The sequence below is a fragment of the Gopherus flavomarginatus genome, chromosome 11 (assembly GCF_025201925.1).
Source record: "Gopherus flavomarginatus isolate rGopFla2 chromosome 11, rGopFla2.mat.asm, whole genome shotgun sequence".
NCBI lineage: Eukaryota > Metazoa > Chordata > Testudines > Testudinidae > Gopherus > Gopherus flavomarginatus.
In genome coordinates, this window is record NC_066627.1 from 22,666,991 (window position 1) to 22,684,087 (window position 17,097).

The 17,097-nt window shown below is 45.0% G+C and overlaps 1 protein-coding gene across 3 annotated transcripts in view; it reads left to right on the top strand.

Moving 5' to 3' along the window:
* SAMHD1 (SAM and HD domain containing deoxynucleoside triphosphate triphosphohydrolase 1) overlaps window positions 1–17,097 on the top strand; it is an 89,652-nt gene that overhangs the window by 70,065 nt on the left and 2,490 nt on the right. For all 3 annotated transcript variants that reach the window (XM_050918613.1, XM_050918611.1, XM_050918612.1), the window contains 3 exons: window positions 3,338–3,433; window positions 13,382–13,486; window positions 13,839–13,976. In XM_050918613.1, coding sequence (XP_050774570.1) covers window positions 3,338–3,433; window positions 13,382–13,486; window positions 13,839–13,976 — 339 coding nt within the window. The remainder of the gene's footprint in view (window positions 1–3,337; window positions 3,434–13,381; window positions 13,487–13,838; window positions 13,977–17,097) is intronic.

Here is a 17,097-nt window from a genome sequence, read left to right on the forward strand (position 1 = left end):
AGCTGAGGACTATTTCAGGATATTTTTATTTGAAATAATGTGTTGTGCAAAAATATAGGGAATTGCATGTCAAAAAGTAGCACTTCAGCCTAAAAAACCATGAGAACATTTGAACACAAGGAAACAGTAAAACTGTTCAGCAGAGTAATGAGACTGTGGTGCAATTTTGGCTCCAAGTTGTTGTCAGAGTGGCTTTAGTGGTATGTCTGAGTTTATATTTATGTGAGAGAGAACTTCTGAATTTCTTGACTTTTGGGGGTTTAAATTCTCAACCTTAGTCACTATCTACTTCTCAAGCTCAGCATAGCTGTTATTTCAAAAACAGTATCAATTTAATATAGTACACTGAAATATTCTAGACTGAGCTGCTAGTGCTGCCGATATTTAAAGTTGCCCTGTATGTCCCATTATAAAACAATATTTTCATTTGTTTATAACTTTGCCAGACATAAAGTGTTTGGGCTGAAATTTTGCATGCTGGGCGTCTGCCACTGTCTGAACTAGTTTAGAAAATTTAGGCAAAAATGATTTGGTTGTTTCAGAAAATAAGAGTGGATGAAAATGTTTTGCCCATTTAAAAAAAACCAAAACCCTTCAGCTACTTTATTGAAAAGCTCTATTGCATGCATTCTTTGGTGCAAGGATTTGAAAGTTAGCAGGGGAGATTCCCTGGAGAAAAACTGTCCAAATTTGGCCAATTAAAAAACCTTTGAAAAAATCTCGACTCTCACGTGCTCAGTAGAGACTTGCTTACTTTGAGCACAAATTTGTCCAAAGGTTCTGCCTCTTCTGAGCATACTCCAGCCCATGACTGCAGGGGCTGAGCAGGACTTTGCCTGCAATGGCTGCTGCCAAGGGCCTCTGAGCACCGGAACTGAAAGCAGGGAGACTGTCCTGTGCTCCAAGTACTCCTCTTTCTGTCTTCCAAGCAGCATGGAGAAGGAAACAGCCTGACCCAAATTCAGATGGGGGACAAGAGCCAGTCCTGGGGAACAGAGAAGAGCGTAGTTTGGAATAAGAAGCCTGTGGGGATGAGGGGAGAGACTGACTGAAATATTAGGGGTGAGGGAGACAGGGAGACATTGTGTTGGGCAGAAGAATGAAAAGGAGCCTGAGGTTAGGAGACAGGGTGGGGACAAGGATAGGTTGGAGGGAACAGAGTAGAAGAGGTCATGCTTTGAGCCGGAGAGATTGGACAATAGTTTGTGACCATTAAAGCACAGACCTACAGAACCTGGACTTGGACCCAAAATTCCAGAGATTCTTCATTTGTCTGCTGTCGGCAAAATCTGTGAAAACCACGGGCAAAATATCTCATCCCCCTAGTGCTTGTCAACATAGAGAATGACAACCTACTACTGCTGTCAGTTACTCCATTAGCTCAAATGGCAGAGGTCTGTGTGGTGGATCTAAAAGTTCAGAGCTGATGAAATGTGTGGCTATAAGTCATGTTTGAAATTACTCTTTGTGTGTATGTGTTATGATACAGTCTTTTATTACATGGTCAAACACTATTTTTTCCATGGGATCCCTCCCTCATTCAGTGCATAGAATGGACGATGCTCACTAAATGAGACATTATTTAACATTTTGTTTTCTCAACCATCAGTGTGTGGTTTCCAGGCCTCATTTATTGCACACAATTCAAAGCTTGCCATGAAGACAGAATGACTAATTTCCACCCCTCAGCTGCTTGTCCCAATTTTCTTGCTTAGCCAGTCCCAATCTCCTCATCTGCCCCTACAACTTTGCCAGCTCCCAGTACCAGTATACTCCTTCCATTGCCATGGCCAGGGTCAGTGCTTTGTCTTTTCTACCTCCTCACTGCCTGGGTGCCAGCAGTGGAAGTATTGAGAGCACAGGAGAGAGAGTCTCAGCTCTTAGTTCTGATGCCTGGCCCCACAACAGTCCCCAGCAACTGGCAGTAGCAACTGCAAACAAGTCTTGCTTTGCATCTGCAACCTTGATCTGGAGCATGCTCAGTTCAGACAGAATCTTCATATAATTTAGGTGCCAAACTCTAACCAGTCTCTACTAAGCACAGGCAAAGAGATTTTTCAGAGGTTTATAACTTAGTCACATTGTGGTGAATTTTTCACAGGAACAACAAAAGTCCTGTCCTTGACACCAGAGTCCTCCCCCTTGTCCCATCCCCTCTCCACACACCCTCCCCAATTTCATGCTCTTCCTTCAAATGCTGGAGGTGCAAGAGCTTCTCAAGAAAATGGCTATACAGTTTTTAACTGGGCAAGGAGAAAGGTGTAGAGGGAATGACATTTTTCCCTAGTCTCATTCTCAGTAACAGCTGAACCCTTTTTGCTGAAACCTCCCAAACAAATTCAGTCTGAGGGAAACACTTGCAGGGAGAATTTCAGCCCAAATAGTTAGTTTGGCAAAGTTTTATAAACTCCTGAAAACAGTGTTTTATAATGGGATGAGTTGGGCAATCTTAATCATATACATTCCAATCAACTCCACCTATAATGGTTTGTAAGTCAGAATTTATCTGGTTGGAAAGAAATTCAAATTGCAAACCATTGTCTTTTACTTTTAAAGGATGGCCTTTATCCTAGAGACGCTTGTTTAAAAAGTGTTATAGGTAACTACATCTAACAGTTCTTGTATTAAATTAAGTTTGTTTGGAGAGTAAGAGCTCTCTCTTCAACAGCTCTTGCCTTCATTGTGTGATGACGCCCTGATAGCAGCAGAAACAGGCAGATTCCCAGCAATTGTGGAATACATACTTGTATCCATTGTCAGTATTGCAAACAAATTTGTTAAGAAATATTGAATGTGTCTGTTTTCCTGTGTAGAATGAGGAGTTGAGGAAATTGACCTGTTTAATAGGAACATGGATAATGTGCTTAAAGGCACGTGTTCAGGGCACTGTAGCCCCTTCATGGTCAACTTCTTTCTATTTGAGGGCTAGTAGATGCCCTAGGCACTAAAGTTTTTTGTGACTCTCTAAGGGCCCATCTAAAACCACCAACATAGTAGATTTTATCTCTGGCTAAAAGTCACACATTTATCATGGAAAACGTACATACCTCAAAGTTATAGTCTTTCGTGCAGGCACTTTCTGTATAGTTTCACCTGGTCATGTAACCAATCTTCAGCTGTAGCCATGGCCGATTAATGCAGGTGAAAATCTTCACTTGAACTTTTCTTTTGAAAGGTGAATTGTTTCCTTTAAAAATTCTGGTATTTTAAGTAATTCTAGCCTTATCTCAACCAGCCTGGTTGTATGGCAGCATTCTCTCCAGATATATGGGTTCAGTTGCACAGGTCTGGAACTGGCAGTGCTTGAATAGAATTGAAAGTGTTTGCTCTTTCTCAGGATCAGTATGACAGGCTGCCAGCTGACATTGTTGCTTCCAGACCAAAGAATGCACCTCAGGATGTTGAACTGAATGCTGGAGACTTTATAGTTGACGTAAGTGTGTCCTTTCATAGCAAACTTAGTGTAAAACATACTGTCTTCATTTCTGTATCACAAAGGGCCAAATATACCATGTAAAAGTTTACACATAAAGCTGAGTACACTTTATATTCAAAATAAGAAAGCAGTTTGTCCCACTCACGCCCTAATTGCACAATTCAGGGACATTATAAGGCATAAGGTAACCCTCAGTGCATTCCCATCCCTGTGTGGAGTATGCAGTTGGTATCTGGTGCCTAGCAGTTTCCCTGTATGTGTTACTGCTGAAGCCTATAGATCAAGGGTTCTCAAACTTTTTCATAATGTGGATCATGTGTTAAAAGATTATTTTGTGGACACCTCTCTTCCCAGGGATTGCATAGACCATTTCACTTTCCAATTTTTCGTCATGTAACATCACTGTGGCAATGGAAAAGTAATGTTAGGAAAACATTTAGTTACCTTTTTAGCTGTTCCATTGCTGGCTCTGCTCCCATGGTGGTAGACTTGCACTTTTGGCGGGGAGGGCAGTAGTTTCCTCCTGGAATATTTAGACCTTGAAAATGGATAGCTACCGAAGACTAGAACAAAGAGAATGTAACTGAAGTATTACATCTGCAAGTAGAAAGAGACTGAAGCATTCCTTATCCCTTCGGTTGTGCAATGTCCAGCCCCATCTTTGTGACTGGAATATGTCTTCCTATAAGCCATTATTCCTGCAGACAGGCAATGTGACCTTGGCCAAGACCCTTTCAGAACTGCTCTACTTGGAAAAGTTAACTTTGCTTAAAAAGAAAATTGTTAGGGTTTAACATTTTGTTTTCCATATCCTATTTAATGCGTCTGCATGTAAAATGTGTAATGTTATGGCCAGTCCTGCAACCAGAGGTTTTCCTGCTCTATGCATTCTCACCAGTGCTAAAGGTTCTGCAGGCCAGTTGCTGCCCACAGGCACACTGATGTAATCCGATTGTCCTCAAATTGTCTTAATTTACATCTGAGTCATTGGAAAAAGGGAAATGCTTCTCTGCAAGTATTTCACTGCTGAAATTGATTTGGTCTCTCCTCTCGCCTTCTGTGCCTATTCCTCTCCACCCTAAAAATTCTGTTTTCTTAATTCAGGTATTCTGGAAAGCAAATAGGAAAATTATATGTACTGGATGGAGGAAGCACTGGTATGTTAGAATTGTCTTGGTTCAACTGCCAAAAATATTCTAGTGGCAGCACTGTCAGGTTATCAAGGCAAAATTAAAATTTAAGGGCTACCACTACATATAGACATCTGAAGCATATCTGAAAGGTAATCTGTAAATCACTTTAGATTTTTCTCAACTCTGTTTGCTGGATGCCTCTCTGATTGCAGGTTACTTTTAAGGTGATACTTTACAAATTTCTTGACGCTCATCACATCGGTGAAACTAATTTCATGAAACAATTGAGACAAATTTTAGTTTTTTCATAAAGATTAACTATTGTAGTTAACTCCAAATATTTTAGAACAATCTTTTCTATTTTCTAACTACTAATAATTATAGTGTCTCTTTTGTTAGAATCTTGGTAATCTCAAGTCTAGAAAACTACCTAAAAATGTGTGTTCTTCTTTGAGTGCTTGGTCGTGTTGATTCCATTCTAGGTGTGCACGTGCCCATCTGCATAGTCGTTGGAGATTTTTGCCTTAGCAGTATCTGTATGGTCGGCTGTGGCACCCCCTTGAGTGCCATGTTCATGCATCCGTATGTCAGCGGCCAACCCTACGCCCTCTCAGTTCCTTCTGACCGCCCATGATGGTTAGTTGGAGTGCCTTTCCTTGCATAGCAGGGGCTAGCGGTTTCGTCTCTTCTGACTTCAAGCTGTAGGGGCCTTGTAAATAGTTTGTTTATAGTAGTTAGTGTTAAGTAATTGTTAAGTGTAGTTAGAATTTAGAGTCCCAGGGGGGACTTCACCCCAGGCGGGGCGTGCCCCAGTCTCTGGAGCTTAAGCCCTGCGTGGACTGTAACAGGCCGATGCCTATAAGTGACCCCCACAGCAGCTGCCTCAAGTGCTTGGGCAAATCACATGTGAAGTGTCGTATTTGTAAAAATTTTCTACCCAGGACTCAGCGTGGGATATTCATTTGTGGGCTCTTCTCATGGAGGCTGCTCTCCACCTGGCTTCTGAGCCTTCCTGCCAAGACTCACCTAATACCTCAGCCTCGGTGTGCAGCGCACCCCCAGCACTGGTGCCCAAAAAGAAAAAAAGAAGAATGACTCCCTGGCACTGGGCAAGAAGGGCCATGCGACATTGGGTAAAGGACCCACTTCTGGCCACCTGGCAACTCTGGAGCCACATGTATGTGCCTCCCTGGTTGGGGCCCTTAGCCCCTTTAAAAGATCCACCTCCAACTCTCGGGAGCGATAGAGGATCGAAACTCCTGACAGCATCGATGCCTTCCCAAGCTCCCCTGGTGCCAAGAGAACAGAGACCTCCGCCCATGCTGCCGGCACTGCATTTTCTGCAGGAAACAGTGAAGGCTCCCTATGAAGGCAAGCCAGCTGCAAAGACCCCTCGGGGGGCAGTGGAGCACCACCAATCCCCCGAGACAAAGAAGTGCTCTCCTCCTCTCGCCCCAGATCTCTGGCGTTGCAGATAAGCTCCTCTGAGGCTCGCCCTTGGTCACTGCAATCGCGGTGTCCACCGTCTCAGTGCAGATTGCCTAAGGGGAGGAGGCACAAGTCCCTGTACTACCAGCACCATTCGCCCTCCCCCAGTTGTCATCTTGCTGCTGATCTCGGTCGCCTGTCCCATGGGAGCGCTCCCTGTCACAACTGCAGTCACCTCGATATTGGCACCGATCCCCTCACTCCAGGCACTGGTCTTCGGCAGCAACGGTCAGCAGGCAGACACAGGCGTCAGTGGCTCCACCATGGTCACCAGAAGAGGATTCCTCTGGCACAGAAGGGCAGTTCAGCCCCTCGCCCAGACTCCACCAGTGCGATTGGGCACGAGAGGCCATGTCGACATCGGCACCACATTGTGAGCATAGCCAGTGGCCAGCACAGTGGCCTCATTGGAGCGAATGGGGCTGTAATAAGAGGAGGCCCTGAGATATAAACCTTGGTATTAGAGGCCTGGTATGAGGCCTGAGGCCTAAGGCCTGAACTAAAGTAATGGTCAAGACTTTGCTGACATAAAGCAAAGTTAAGCTGTGAGCCAGAAGCAGGCCCTGATCACAGAAACTGGCAAGGAAAGGGCTGATGCTGCAAAAAGAGACATACCTAAAAGGTACTGGACACCAGATATCAGAACATTCGCAGACTTGTACACTGCACATAGATAACAAAGAACAAGCTGACCCATCCCAATGACAGGGCTAAAAGGGTAATATGATGGATAGAGTTGTTTTGTTCGAACCAACATGTACAAGGTGAGAGGCAGCACCTAGCTACGTAGAGGGGTTGCACCTCAATATGTCAGGAGTGATGTGTAACTTGTTTGTACCTGTGTATAAAAATGCATCCCTGGGGCAGTGTCTTTGTCTAGCCTAGGGGGCAATGGAAAGTCCCACCACTGACTGAGCTGAGTCCATTGCCAGGGAGCGCATACGTACTGGCTAGCTGCACCTTAGCAGCACCTTGGACTTTGTTTGCCAGGGAGCTGGAGACTGTGTTTCTCTTCGACAATAAACCTGGCCGACGTGCCTTCGTACCTTACTAGAGTCTGTGGTCATTGGGGGTTCTCTCAGGGTCTGCTGTGTCAGGTATTTGCACAGAGCTAGGGCAGCACACCGAGGGAACACGCACATGCAGCCGATTGATATCAACACTGAACAGAGCAGAGCACCACACCGGTAGAATCTGACAACAGGGGCGTGCCAGTCACAACGATGCCCCTTTCGCACTGCTCATCTGCCGCTGCCTCGGAGCAACAGTTTGCAGCACTGACCAGTATGTGACAGGGTCCTCAAAACTGCCAAGGCCTCTGGCAAACCCCGTCCTCTATCTCTCCCATCTCCAAAAGGGTTAAAAAAAAAAAAAGTACTTTGTCTCATCCACAGGGTTTGAGTACAGTGAAATCCCACTATAACGATAATTGGGGTCCAAAAAATTCGATCGTGATAAATGCGGGGTCGCTTTATAATAGGGTTATGAAAATTTACCATTTCAAGCCCGTCAGTTTAAGTCTTGTTTAAAAAAAAAACAAAAAAACCTCTTATCCCAACGTGTGTTAAACACAAAAGTAGTAATTTTAATTACATGTATATGAAAGAAAAACATGTGAAATCAACTATACTAATCATTGCGCAGAGTGCAAAGTCAATCTGATTGCATGACTCCACAATTTTACATTTCATCACTTCTTAAAGAAGCTATTTAGTGTTGTCTGCTTATTTGCCACAGACTGTTGGCGTCTAGCAAAGTCAAGAATGCTTCTGAGTTGGAAGATTTTGACACTGTCCACGTCTTGAGTTTCCAGCCACCTCAAACTGGCTTCTAAGTCCTTTACTGCCTCAGACACTTTTGGTTGGGGAGTTGAGATGCCATCATCGTTGTCGTCGTCATTAGTGCCTCTGGTTTCAGGCTCTGGTGGTGCAGCTTCATTCTTCCCACTGACATTTGCAACAATTTTGTCATCTTGAGATGTGTTCGTATATGGGGCAGATGTCATCTCCTGAAAACCAGTTGAGGATATCCTGATGACTGTGCTCATATTCTCTGAGTGCTTCGGCCAAACGTACATTGTCTTCAGTGAATCTTGTAAATTCAGGCTCATCGTCATTACCGTCATCGTGTGTAGATGATGGAAAAGCTGGACCAAGACCCTTTGTCCAGCATTGTTGAATGCAACGTGCAGAGATAGCATCCCAGGCTTTCCTGCTGAGGTGACAGACTTCTTTCAAGTTGAGTGACGCCAGTGATGTGTCGACAGAGGAGTTGTTATCCGCTACCATCCTCTTGATCATTTCATGACAGTAGTTTTGCTTAAATACTGATATGATGCCTTGATCCAGTGCCTGGATTTCTGACATAGTGCTCTTCGAGAGATAAGAGACTTTAATTTTGCCATCATGACTGACAAGATTTTCCGCTGGGGGGTGGGCAGGGCAATTATCCAGCAGGAGGAGAGCTTTTTCCTGCTGCTTGAGTTTTCGCAAATGAGCCCGAACGGCTGGCATGAAAGTTTTATGGAACTAGTCTTTAAATATGGAGCTATTCATCCATGCATTCTTGCTGTTGGTGTATTTAAAGGGAAGGGCCTTCATATTAACATGATGAAAACACCTGGGAGACCTTGCATTTCCAATCATTAGAGGTCTGACTTTGTGCTGCCAGACTTGTTGGCGCAAAACAAGAGAGTGACTCGGTCCTTCCTCTGCTTAAAGCCTTCTTGTTTGTGACTATCAGTCCTGGTTGCGAGAGTGCGATCGGGTAACATTTTAAATCATAAAGCAGTCTCGTTGCAGCTGTAAACTTGTTCGGCTGTGTAGCAACTGCCCTCCTGCAACTTTTTAAGGTCAATTGGGTAGGAATTGGCAGCTTCTGTATCAGCTGAATGGATTTCCCCAGACACAAGAACTTGGCTTATAGTGTGCCTTTTCTTGAATCTATCCAGCTAGCCATTACTCACCTTAAATTTGGATTCATTTCCATTGACAAGGTGATCAAATTTCTCTGCTTGAGCTTTCAGAATAGGGCCAGAAATGGGAACTCCTTCTGAGTGAATCTGGACAAACCATTGGTACAAGGTGGAATCTTAGGTTTTCATCATTAGCAAACTTGACCTTTTTATGCTGTAAACCAGTTTCCGCTTCAAGAATGCAGGGTAGGCTACAGAGCTTTTTTTCTTCTTTTTTCCACCCTCACAGAGTGGACTCACTAATTCCTAGATCTCTAGCAAGCTGAGTTTGTTGTTTGCCCTTCTTTAGTTGATCCAGGGCGTACGGTTTCTCTTGAGCAGAAGACTTGCGTTTGTGAACTGGCGTGTCCATAATGGTAAAATATTTTCAAAAATATAGGAAATTAATAAGTTTATAGGCAAACACCATATACATGTACAACCCGAAAAGTAAGTGCAATGGGCCTGCAATGGCCAGGAGTCACTTTTATCCTATAAGACCGGAAGAATGCGATTTATTTATAAATGTCTTTAAAAAAGTATTCTGGCAAAATGTGAACAGTATTACGGACTTAAAGGGGAGCTAACTTATGATCACGTTATATCCGAATTCACGTTATCGCGAGGCGCATTATTGCAAGGTTTGACCGTACCTTTATACCCACCCACCTCTGGGCTCACTGGTTGTCTCTGCGACCAACGAAAAAGATAAGCAGAGGCACACCAGTTCAACTACCAAAAATAGAGGCCAAAAGACTGGACCTTTTGGGGAGAAAAATTTATTCCACTGCCAGACAGCAATTCCGGGTGGCGAACCATAAGGCCGTCTTGGGCAGATACAATTTTAACTTATGGGACTCCCTCTGTAACTTCAAGGAATCCCTCCTGCAGAGTTTTGCTCAAGAATCAGCACCCTGGTACAGGAGGGCATGGCAGCAGCTACGTGCTCCTTCCAAATGGTGTGGGATGCAGCAGACTCAGCAGCTAGGGTGGTCGCAGTGGTGGTGGTTACGAGGTGCAGCTCCTGGCTTCAAACTGCCAGTCTTTCTCTAGATATGCAGCCCACGATGTAGGTCCTCCCGTTTGCTGGGAACAGTCTCTTCTCCAAACAGACAGATGTGAGTCTGCATGGGTTAAATGACATTCGGGCCATCCTTTGCTTGCTGGTCATGCATATGCTGCAGTCTTCACAGAAGCAGTTCCAGCTGCCCCTGCCACCAAGACTTTGGCAGCCTTGATGGGTCTGCAAGGAGAAGGGATAGAGACAGAAGTTTTAGTCCTCGCTGCCCTTCCTCCTTCTACTGCACAGCTCGGCCTGGCAAAGCAGTCAAGGGGCCAAAAGTACTTGTTTTGAAGGTGCTCTTGAGAGTGATGCCCTGGTTAGTTTTCCAGATCCACCTTGTTCTTTCTTCAACCGTCTTTGTCCCTACTGTTTGGCCTGGTCGTGAGTCATCTCAGACCGCTGGGTGCTGGACATATTATCTCGGGGCTATACCCTGCAATTTTTGGCTGCCCCTCCCTCCCACTCCCCTCTTCCCCCATCCCTCTTCAGGGGTCCTTCTCATGAACAATTCCTCATTCAAGAGGTTGAGAACCTCCTGTGCCTGGTTGTAGTGGAGGAAGTCCATTGGGACATGAAAGAAAAAGGGGTCTACTCCCACTACTTATTAATCCCGAAGGAAAAAGGGGGCCTCAGACCCATCTTGGACCTGCGTCGCTTCAACAAGTTTCATATGGTCTCTTTGGCCTCCATCATTTCCTTCCTTGATCTGGGAGACTGGTATGCTACCCTCGATTTAAAGGATGCTTATTTCTATATTCCCAGGTCACAGACGCTTCCTCAGTTTCATAGTGGGCAGACGCCATTTTCAAAGCACTCTCCTTTGGCCTCTGATCAACCCCAAAGGTGTTCACAAAATGTATGGCGCCAGTGGCTGCTTACCTGAGACATCGAGGGGTCCAGGTCTTCCTGTATCTCAACCACTGGTTCATCAAGGGCCCATCTTGTGAGCAAGTGCAGAGGAGCCTTAATCTGGTGCGTTCCACTTGCCGCAACCCGGGCCTGTTAATAAACGAGAAAAATCCATCTTAACGCGCGTCCAACGAGTAGAGTTCATTGGGTGGTTCTCAACTCCATGCGAGCCAGAGCCTTCCTTCCAGGAGTGCGTTTTCAGGCCATGTTGGACGGATCTGATCTCCCATGTAAAGAACCATTTGCGGGACAATCTGGCCCTCCATATCAACATTAGGAAGCTCAGAGCGGTTTGCCTGGCCTGCCAGGCTTTCTTGCCTCACCTGAGGAGCAAGGTGGTGCATGCAGGTCCTGATGGATAATACTGCTGCAATGTATTACATCAACAGGCAGGGCAGTGCCAGGTCTTCGGCTGTTTGTCAAGAAGCTCTTTGCTCTTGGGACATTTTTGTGTGCTTCATGCCCTTCATTTGGTAGCTGCACACCTGCCTGGAACCAGGAACATCCTGGTGGATCACCTCAGCAGGACTTTCTCATCTCGTCACAAGTGGTTGCTCTGTCCGGAGGTGGTCAGCATAATCTTCCAGAGGTGGGGGACTCCCCAGGCGCAGCTTTTCACGTCCAGGCAGAACAGAAAATGCCACAAGTTCTGTTCGATCTGGGGACTTCCTGTCGGATGCCTTTCTCATCCCATGGTTGGGGGCGCTGATGTATGCCTTCCTGCCAGTGCCATTGAGTCACAGGGTCCTTATGAAGATCAAGCAAGGGCGAGAATTATCCTAATAACCTCCACGTGGCCTCTCCAGCACTGGTTCAGCACACTGTTGAACCTTTCGGTAGCCGCCCCTCTGGCTGGATCTGCTGTCACAGAACTACAGCAGCCTTTTGCATACGAACCTGGTGGCACTGCACTTGACTGCTTGGCTGCTGCCTGGCTAAGCATGAAGGGACGGCCATGCTTGAGCTGTGTCCAGGAGATCTTGCTGGGTAGCAGGAAACCCTCCACCAGAGCAACTTATCTGGCCAAATGGAAAAGATTCATGTGCTGGGCCTTGGAATGGCATATGTGAGCCAAGCAGGCCCTGCTGCAGGAGATACTGGATTATCTGCTGCACCTCAAACTCCAAGGCTTGTCCCTGTCATTGATCAAGGTCCACCTGGCTGCTATCTTGGCTTTCCATCCTCTGTTCCAAGGCTCACAACATGACAGCATTGTCTCCCACCCAGGACCCAAATCTCATGCTGTAGAGGCTCACAGGGTCTCTGTTTCAGGCTCTGGCTTCCTGCTCTCTCCTGCTTCTCCATGAGGTGATCCACCAGGATGTTCCTGGTTCCAGGCAGGTGTGCAGCTACCAGATGAATGGCATGCTGCACACAAAAGTTCCTTGTTCCTGGTCGTGATAATGTCAGCTCGCAGGGTGTGCGAGATCAGGGCACTTACTTTGGAGCTGCCTTATACAGCCTTCTACAAGGATAAGGTCCAGCTGTGACTGCACCCAGTGTTTCTGCCCAAGGTCATTTCCCAGTTTCATACTTGCCAGAACATATACTTACCTGTATTCTTTCCAAAGCCTTATATGTCTGATGAGGAATGCAGGCTACAAACTCTGGACATCAGGAGGGGGCTGGCCTTCTACATAGATAGAACAAAGCTGTTCCGTAAGTCAACGCAGTTGTTCGTTGCGGTGGTGGACAGAATGAAGGGTCGCTCAGTGTCTGCTTAGAGGATTTCGTCCTGGATCATGGCCTTTATCCGCTACTGTTATAAGCTGGCAAAAGTGCCTGCGATTGTGGACCACACTCAACTAGGGCACAAGTGTCGTCAGTGGCCTTCCTGAAGTAGGTACCAATCCAAGAGATGTGTAGAGCCGCTACCTGGTCGTCTGTCCACACGCTCGCGTCTCATACACTTACCAGCAAGCTTGAGACAATGCTAGCTTTGGCAGAGAAGTGCTGCAACCTGCAAGACTGTGAACTCTGAGCCCACTTCCATTGATACTGCTTGTGAGTCGCCTACAATGGAATCGACATGAGCAAGCACTTGAAACAAAAGAGATGGGCAACCATTTTTTCTTCAGCTGTTGTTTTTCGAGATGTGTTGCTCATATCCATTCCATTCCCCACCCTCCAGTCCCTCTGTCAGAGTTGCCAGCAAGAAGGAACTGAGAGGACGTAAGGCTGGCAGCTCCTGATATACCGACGCCTGAGCGTAGCACTCAAGGGGGCACCACAGCTGGCGTTATGGATACTGCTACGAGAAAAACCTCTGACCGTGCATGTAAGTGCACGCACACCTAGAATGGAATGGAGCAACATCTCGAAGAACAACAGTTACAAAAAAGGTGGGTAACCATTTTTTTTTGTTCATTTGTATCCATTTCTGAATTGTTTCCATCAAGGTTATCAATATGGACTATGGAATGAAAGAACAGAACCCTATCGATAAAGTTCGCTTCTATTGCAAGTCTGACCCAAGCCAGGCAGTCAAGATTTCGAAAGAACAGGTAGCTATCGCTGTGCCAAAGGCCTTACCAAACATGCTTCTCAAGGAAATTTTCAATTAACAGGTTATGGAAGCACTTCTGTGCAATAATGTGGTGGTGGTGGTGGGGGGAATACAGTTTTACCATAATTTGGAGTCTTAGTATTTAACACAGTCCATCCAAAATCCATTACTCACTATCTTCAGTTTGACTAATTTTTCCTGTCAAACTCCCTAACTTTGTGGTACACATTATGCTTCATAGTAAGAACTTACATTTTTCTACCTATATATGGAAATATTTTGAAGTTCATTGATCGGTTGGCTCTAGATTCCAAGAAACACTGTACAATTTATTTTCCTCTATTCAAAAGGTTTCCAGGCTTCTGCCAGAGACATTTGCAGAGCAGCTGATCCGGGTTTATTGCAAGAAAAAGGATGAGAAGAGTTTAGATGCTGCAACAAAGTGTTTTATTCAGTGGTGTATGAACATGGATTTTACAAAACCACAGGTAACGTACTACCTCGTAAATACCCCTACACACAGATTCATCCATTCCCAGGCCAAAAGGGACCATTGTGATAATCTAGTCTGACCTCCTGTACAACACAGGCCAGAGAACTTGCCCAAAATAATCCCTACTCCCTGGAGCTTCTCACCTTGGCACATGGATTTGGAACCTTCAAAATCTGTGCATTGTTAGGGATTTTTATCTGTAAGGCCTTGTCTACATGGGAATGCTGCATGTTCTAACCAAAGCAGTGAACTTAAACCAATGCAAACCCATGTGGCCGCTCTTATTTCTGTTTAAGAGTAGCGTTTCTCATAAGCTGATTGGGAACAGGTTTAAATTGAACTGAAGTGAGACACTTTTATCCTGAAATAAGAGCATCCACCCAAGGGTTTGCCTTGGTTTCGGTAACTGGTGCAAGTTTCGTTTGTAGACCAGCCCTAAACCACCGTGGTGGGCTCAATGGCATCTCTTTAAGGGATCACTCAGACCAGTTGCCCCTGCTTGTCCCAGGCCTATAAAGCTTCCTATTTCCCCAGGAGAAATCCAGTGGACATAGTGTACTTAGATTTCCAGAAAGCCTTTGACAAGGTCCCTCACCAAAGGCTCTTACGTAAATTAAGCTGTCATGGGATAAAAGGGAAGGTCCTTTCATGAATTGAGAACTGGTTAAAAGACAGGGAACAAAGGGTAGGAATTAATGGTAAATTCTCAGAATGGAGAGGGGTAACTAGTGGTGTTCCCCAAGGATCAGTCCTAGGACCAATTCTATTCAATTTATTCATAAATGATCTGGAGAAAGGGGTAAACAGTGAGGTGGCAAAGTCTGCAGATGATACTAAACTACTCAAGATAGTTAAGACCAAAGCAGACTGTGAAGAACTTCAAAAAGATCTCACAAAACTAAGTGATTGGGCAACAAAATGGCAAATGAAATTTAATGTGGATAAATGTAAAGTAATGCACATTGGAAAAAATAACCCTAACTATACATACAATATGATGGGGGCTAATTTAGCTACAACGAGTCAGGAAAAAGATCTTGGCATCATCGTGGATAGTTCTCTGAAGATGTCCATGCAATGCGCAGAGGTGGTCAAAAAAGCAAACAGGATGTTAGGAATCATTAAAAAGGGGATAGAGAATAAGACTGAGAATATATTGTTGCCCTTATATAAATCCATGGTACACCCACATCTCGAATACTGTGTACAGATGTGGTCTCCTCATCTCAAAAAAGATATTCTAGCACTAGAAAAGATTCAGAAAAGGGCAACTAAAATGATTAGGGGTTTGGAGAGGGTCCCATATGAGGAAAGATTAAAGAGGCTAGGACTCTTCAGCTTGGAAAAGAGGAGACTAAGGGCGGATATGATAGAGGTCTATAAAATCATGAGTGATGTGGAGCAAGTGGATAAGGAAAAGTTATTTTACTTATTCCCATAATACAAGAACTAGGGGTCACCAAATGAAATTAATAGGCAGCAGGTTAAAACAAATAAAAGGAAGTTCTTCACACAGCGCACAGTCAATTTGTGGAACTCCTTACCTGAGGAGGTTGTGAAGGCTGGGACTATAACATGTTTAAAAGGGAACTGGATAAATTCATGATGGCTAAGTCCATAAATGGTTATTAGCCAGGAAGGGTAAAGAATGGTGTCCCTAGACTCTGTTCATCAGAGGATGGAGATGGATGGCAGGAGAGAGATCACTTGATCATTGCCTGTTAGCTTCACGCCCTCTGGGGCACCTGGCATTGGCCACTGTCGGTATACAGATACTGGGCTAGATAGACCTTTGGTCTGACCCGGTACGGCCGTTCTTATGTTCTTATGAGAATTTAATTTGGTTTTTTTTATGATCTTTTATGGACTCCTGTTCGGGAGCCTCAATCTCCTGGGGAAACAAGGCGACTTGAACAGGAAGAGGGTAGAGACCCCCTAAATGTTCCTGATTTCGAAGGTCCCTGCTGCTGTGTGCGGGTAGAGCCTGTTGCCCCTGCTGCCTGTCAGACACAAGAGCACAGATACCGCAGGGCATGATGGGGATGGAGCTCACTGTAGCCCCTTTATGCAGTTTCGGCTTTTGCAATGGGGGCAGGGTCAGAGCCACCTCTGTGGTCCCAGCTCTTGGCGATGTTGAGCCAGTTGGTCAAAAACAGTCCCTGAGAGAGATGGAACCTGATCCTAAAGGAAATAGGAGCCTCAGACTCCTGCCAGGGGCGGCACCTGTAATATCAATAAAGCTAACTTGGCATTTCTGTGTTATGGCTGAGACAACATCTCCTCCCCTGTGCTGCCCCTGGCCTACCCCTCCTCTATCATTTCTCCCACTAAACTTGTTTCTTTCAGTTGATAAAATTATTTATGTCCATCACTGTAGCAGAGCAGTTAATATGATGGAAACAAATGACATTTTTGCCATTATAAATAAAATTAGAATGTAAATTAGGTATTTCACATTTATTAAATATGTAAATCGTTGCATTGAACCTCTAGTTTTCAGGACAGTAAGCCTTAGTAGGTGTGACTTGTCCATCAAGTTGGGTACGGACAGTGTGATAAGGTGTCTTTTCCCAGCAATTAAAGGTTTTCTCTTAGCAGTTGGTTTTGAATGCTAATAATTCATCTGTGTTTAGTATTAAGCTGCCCCTCTTTCTGTATCTGCTCTTTCAGGTCCAGATGTTTTCTCACATACCTTTCCCTGCATGAAATGTAGTCTGGAGGAGCTCTGAGAGAAACGTGCTCACATCACAAATCAGTTTCATGTCCTTTAATAAAAATGTAGAGCTTTAAATCCCTTCAGTGTGACAAAGCATAATACCTTGTATTGAGCATTTTTAAAACTAGTGTGCTAGGCCCCATGGCTTATTTTCCAGGGGTGCTGAGCACCCACAGCTGATGTCGGCGGTCGCTCAGTACCTCCGGAAATTCCACCACTGGACTATGGTTTCCACAGGCATGATCTGCAGCCATGGGCATGTGAGTCACCTTAGGGCTCATCCTTTTGTAACAGTTCTGGTTTCTGAGAGCAAAACAGAGTTAATTTCTCCAGTGTGCTTTGCACGTGAGACTGGTAAAAAGCTTTCCCTGTTTCCTATATCAATTTGTAATATTAATTT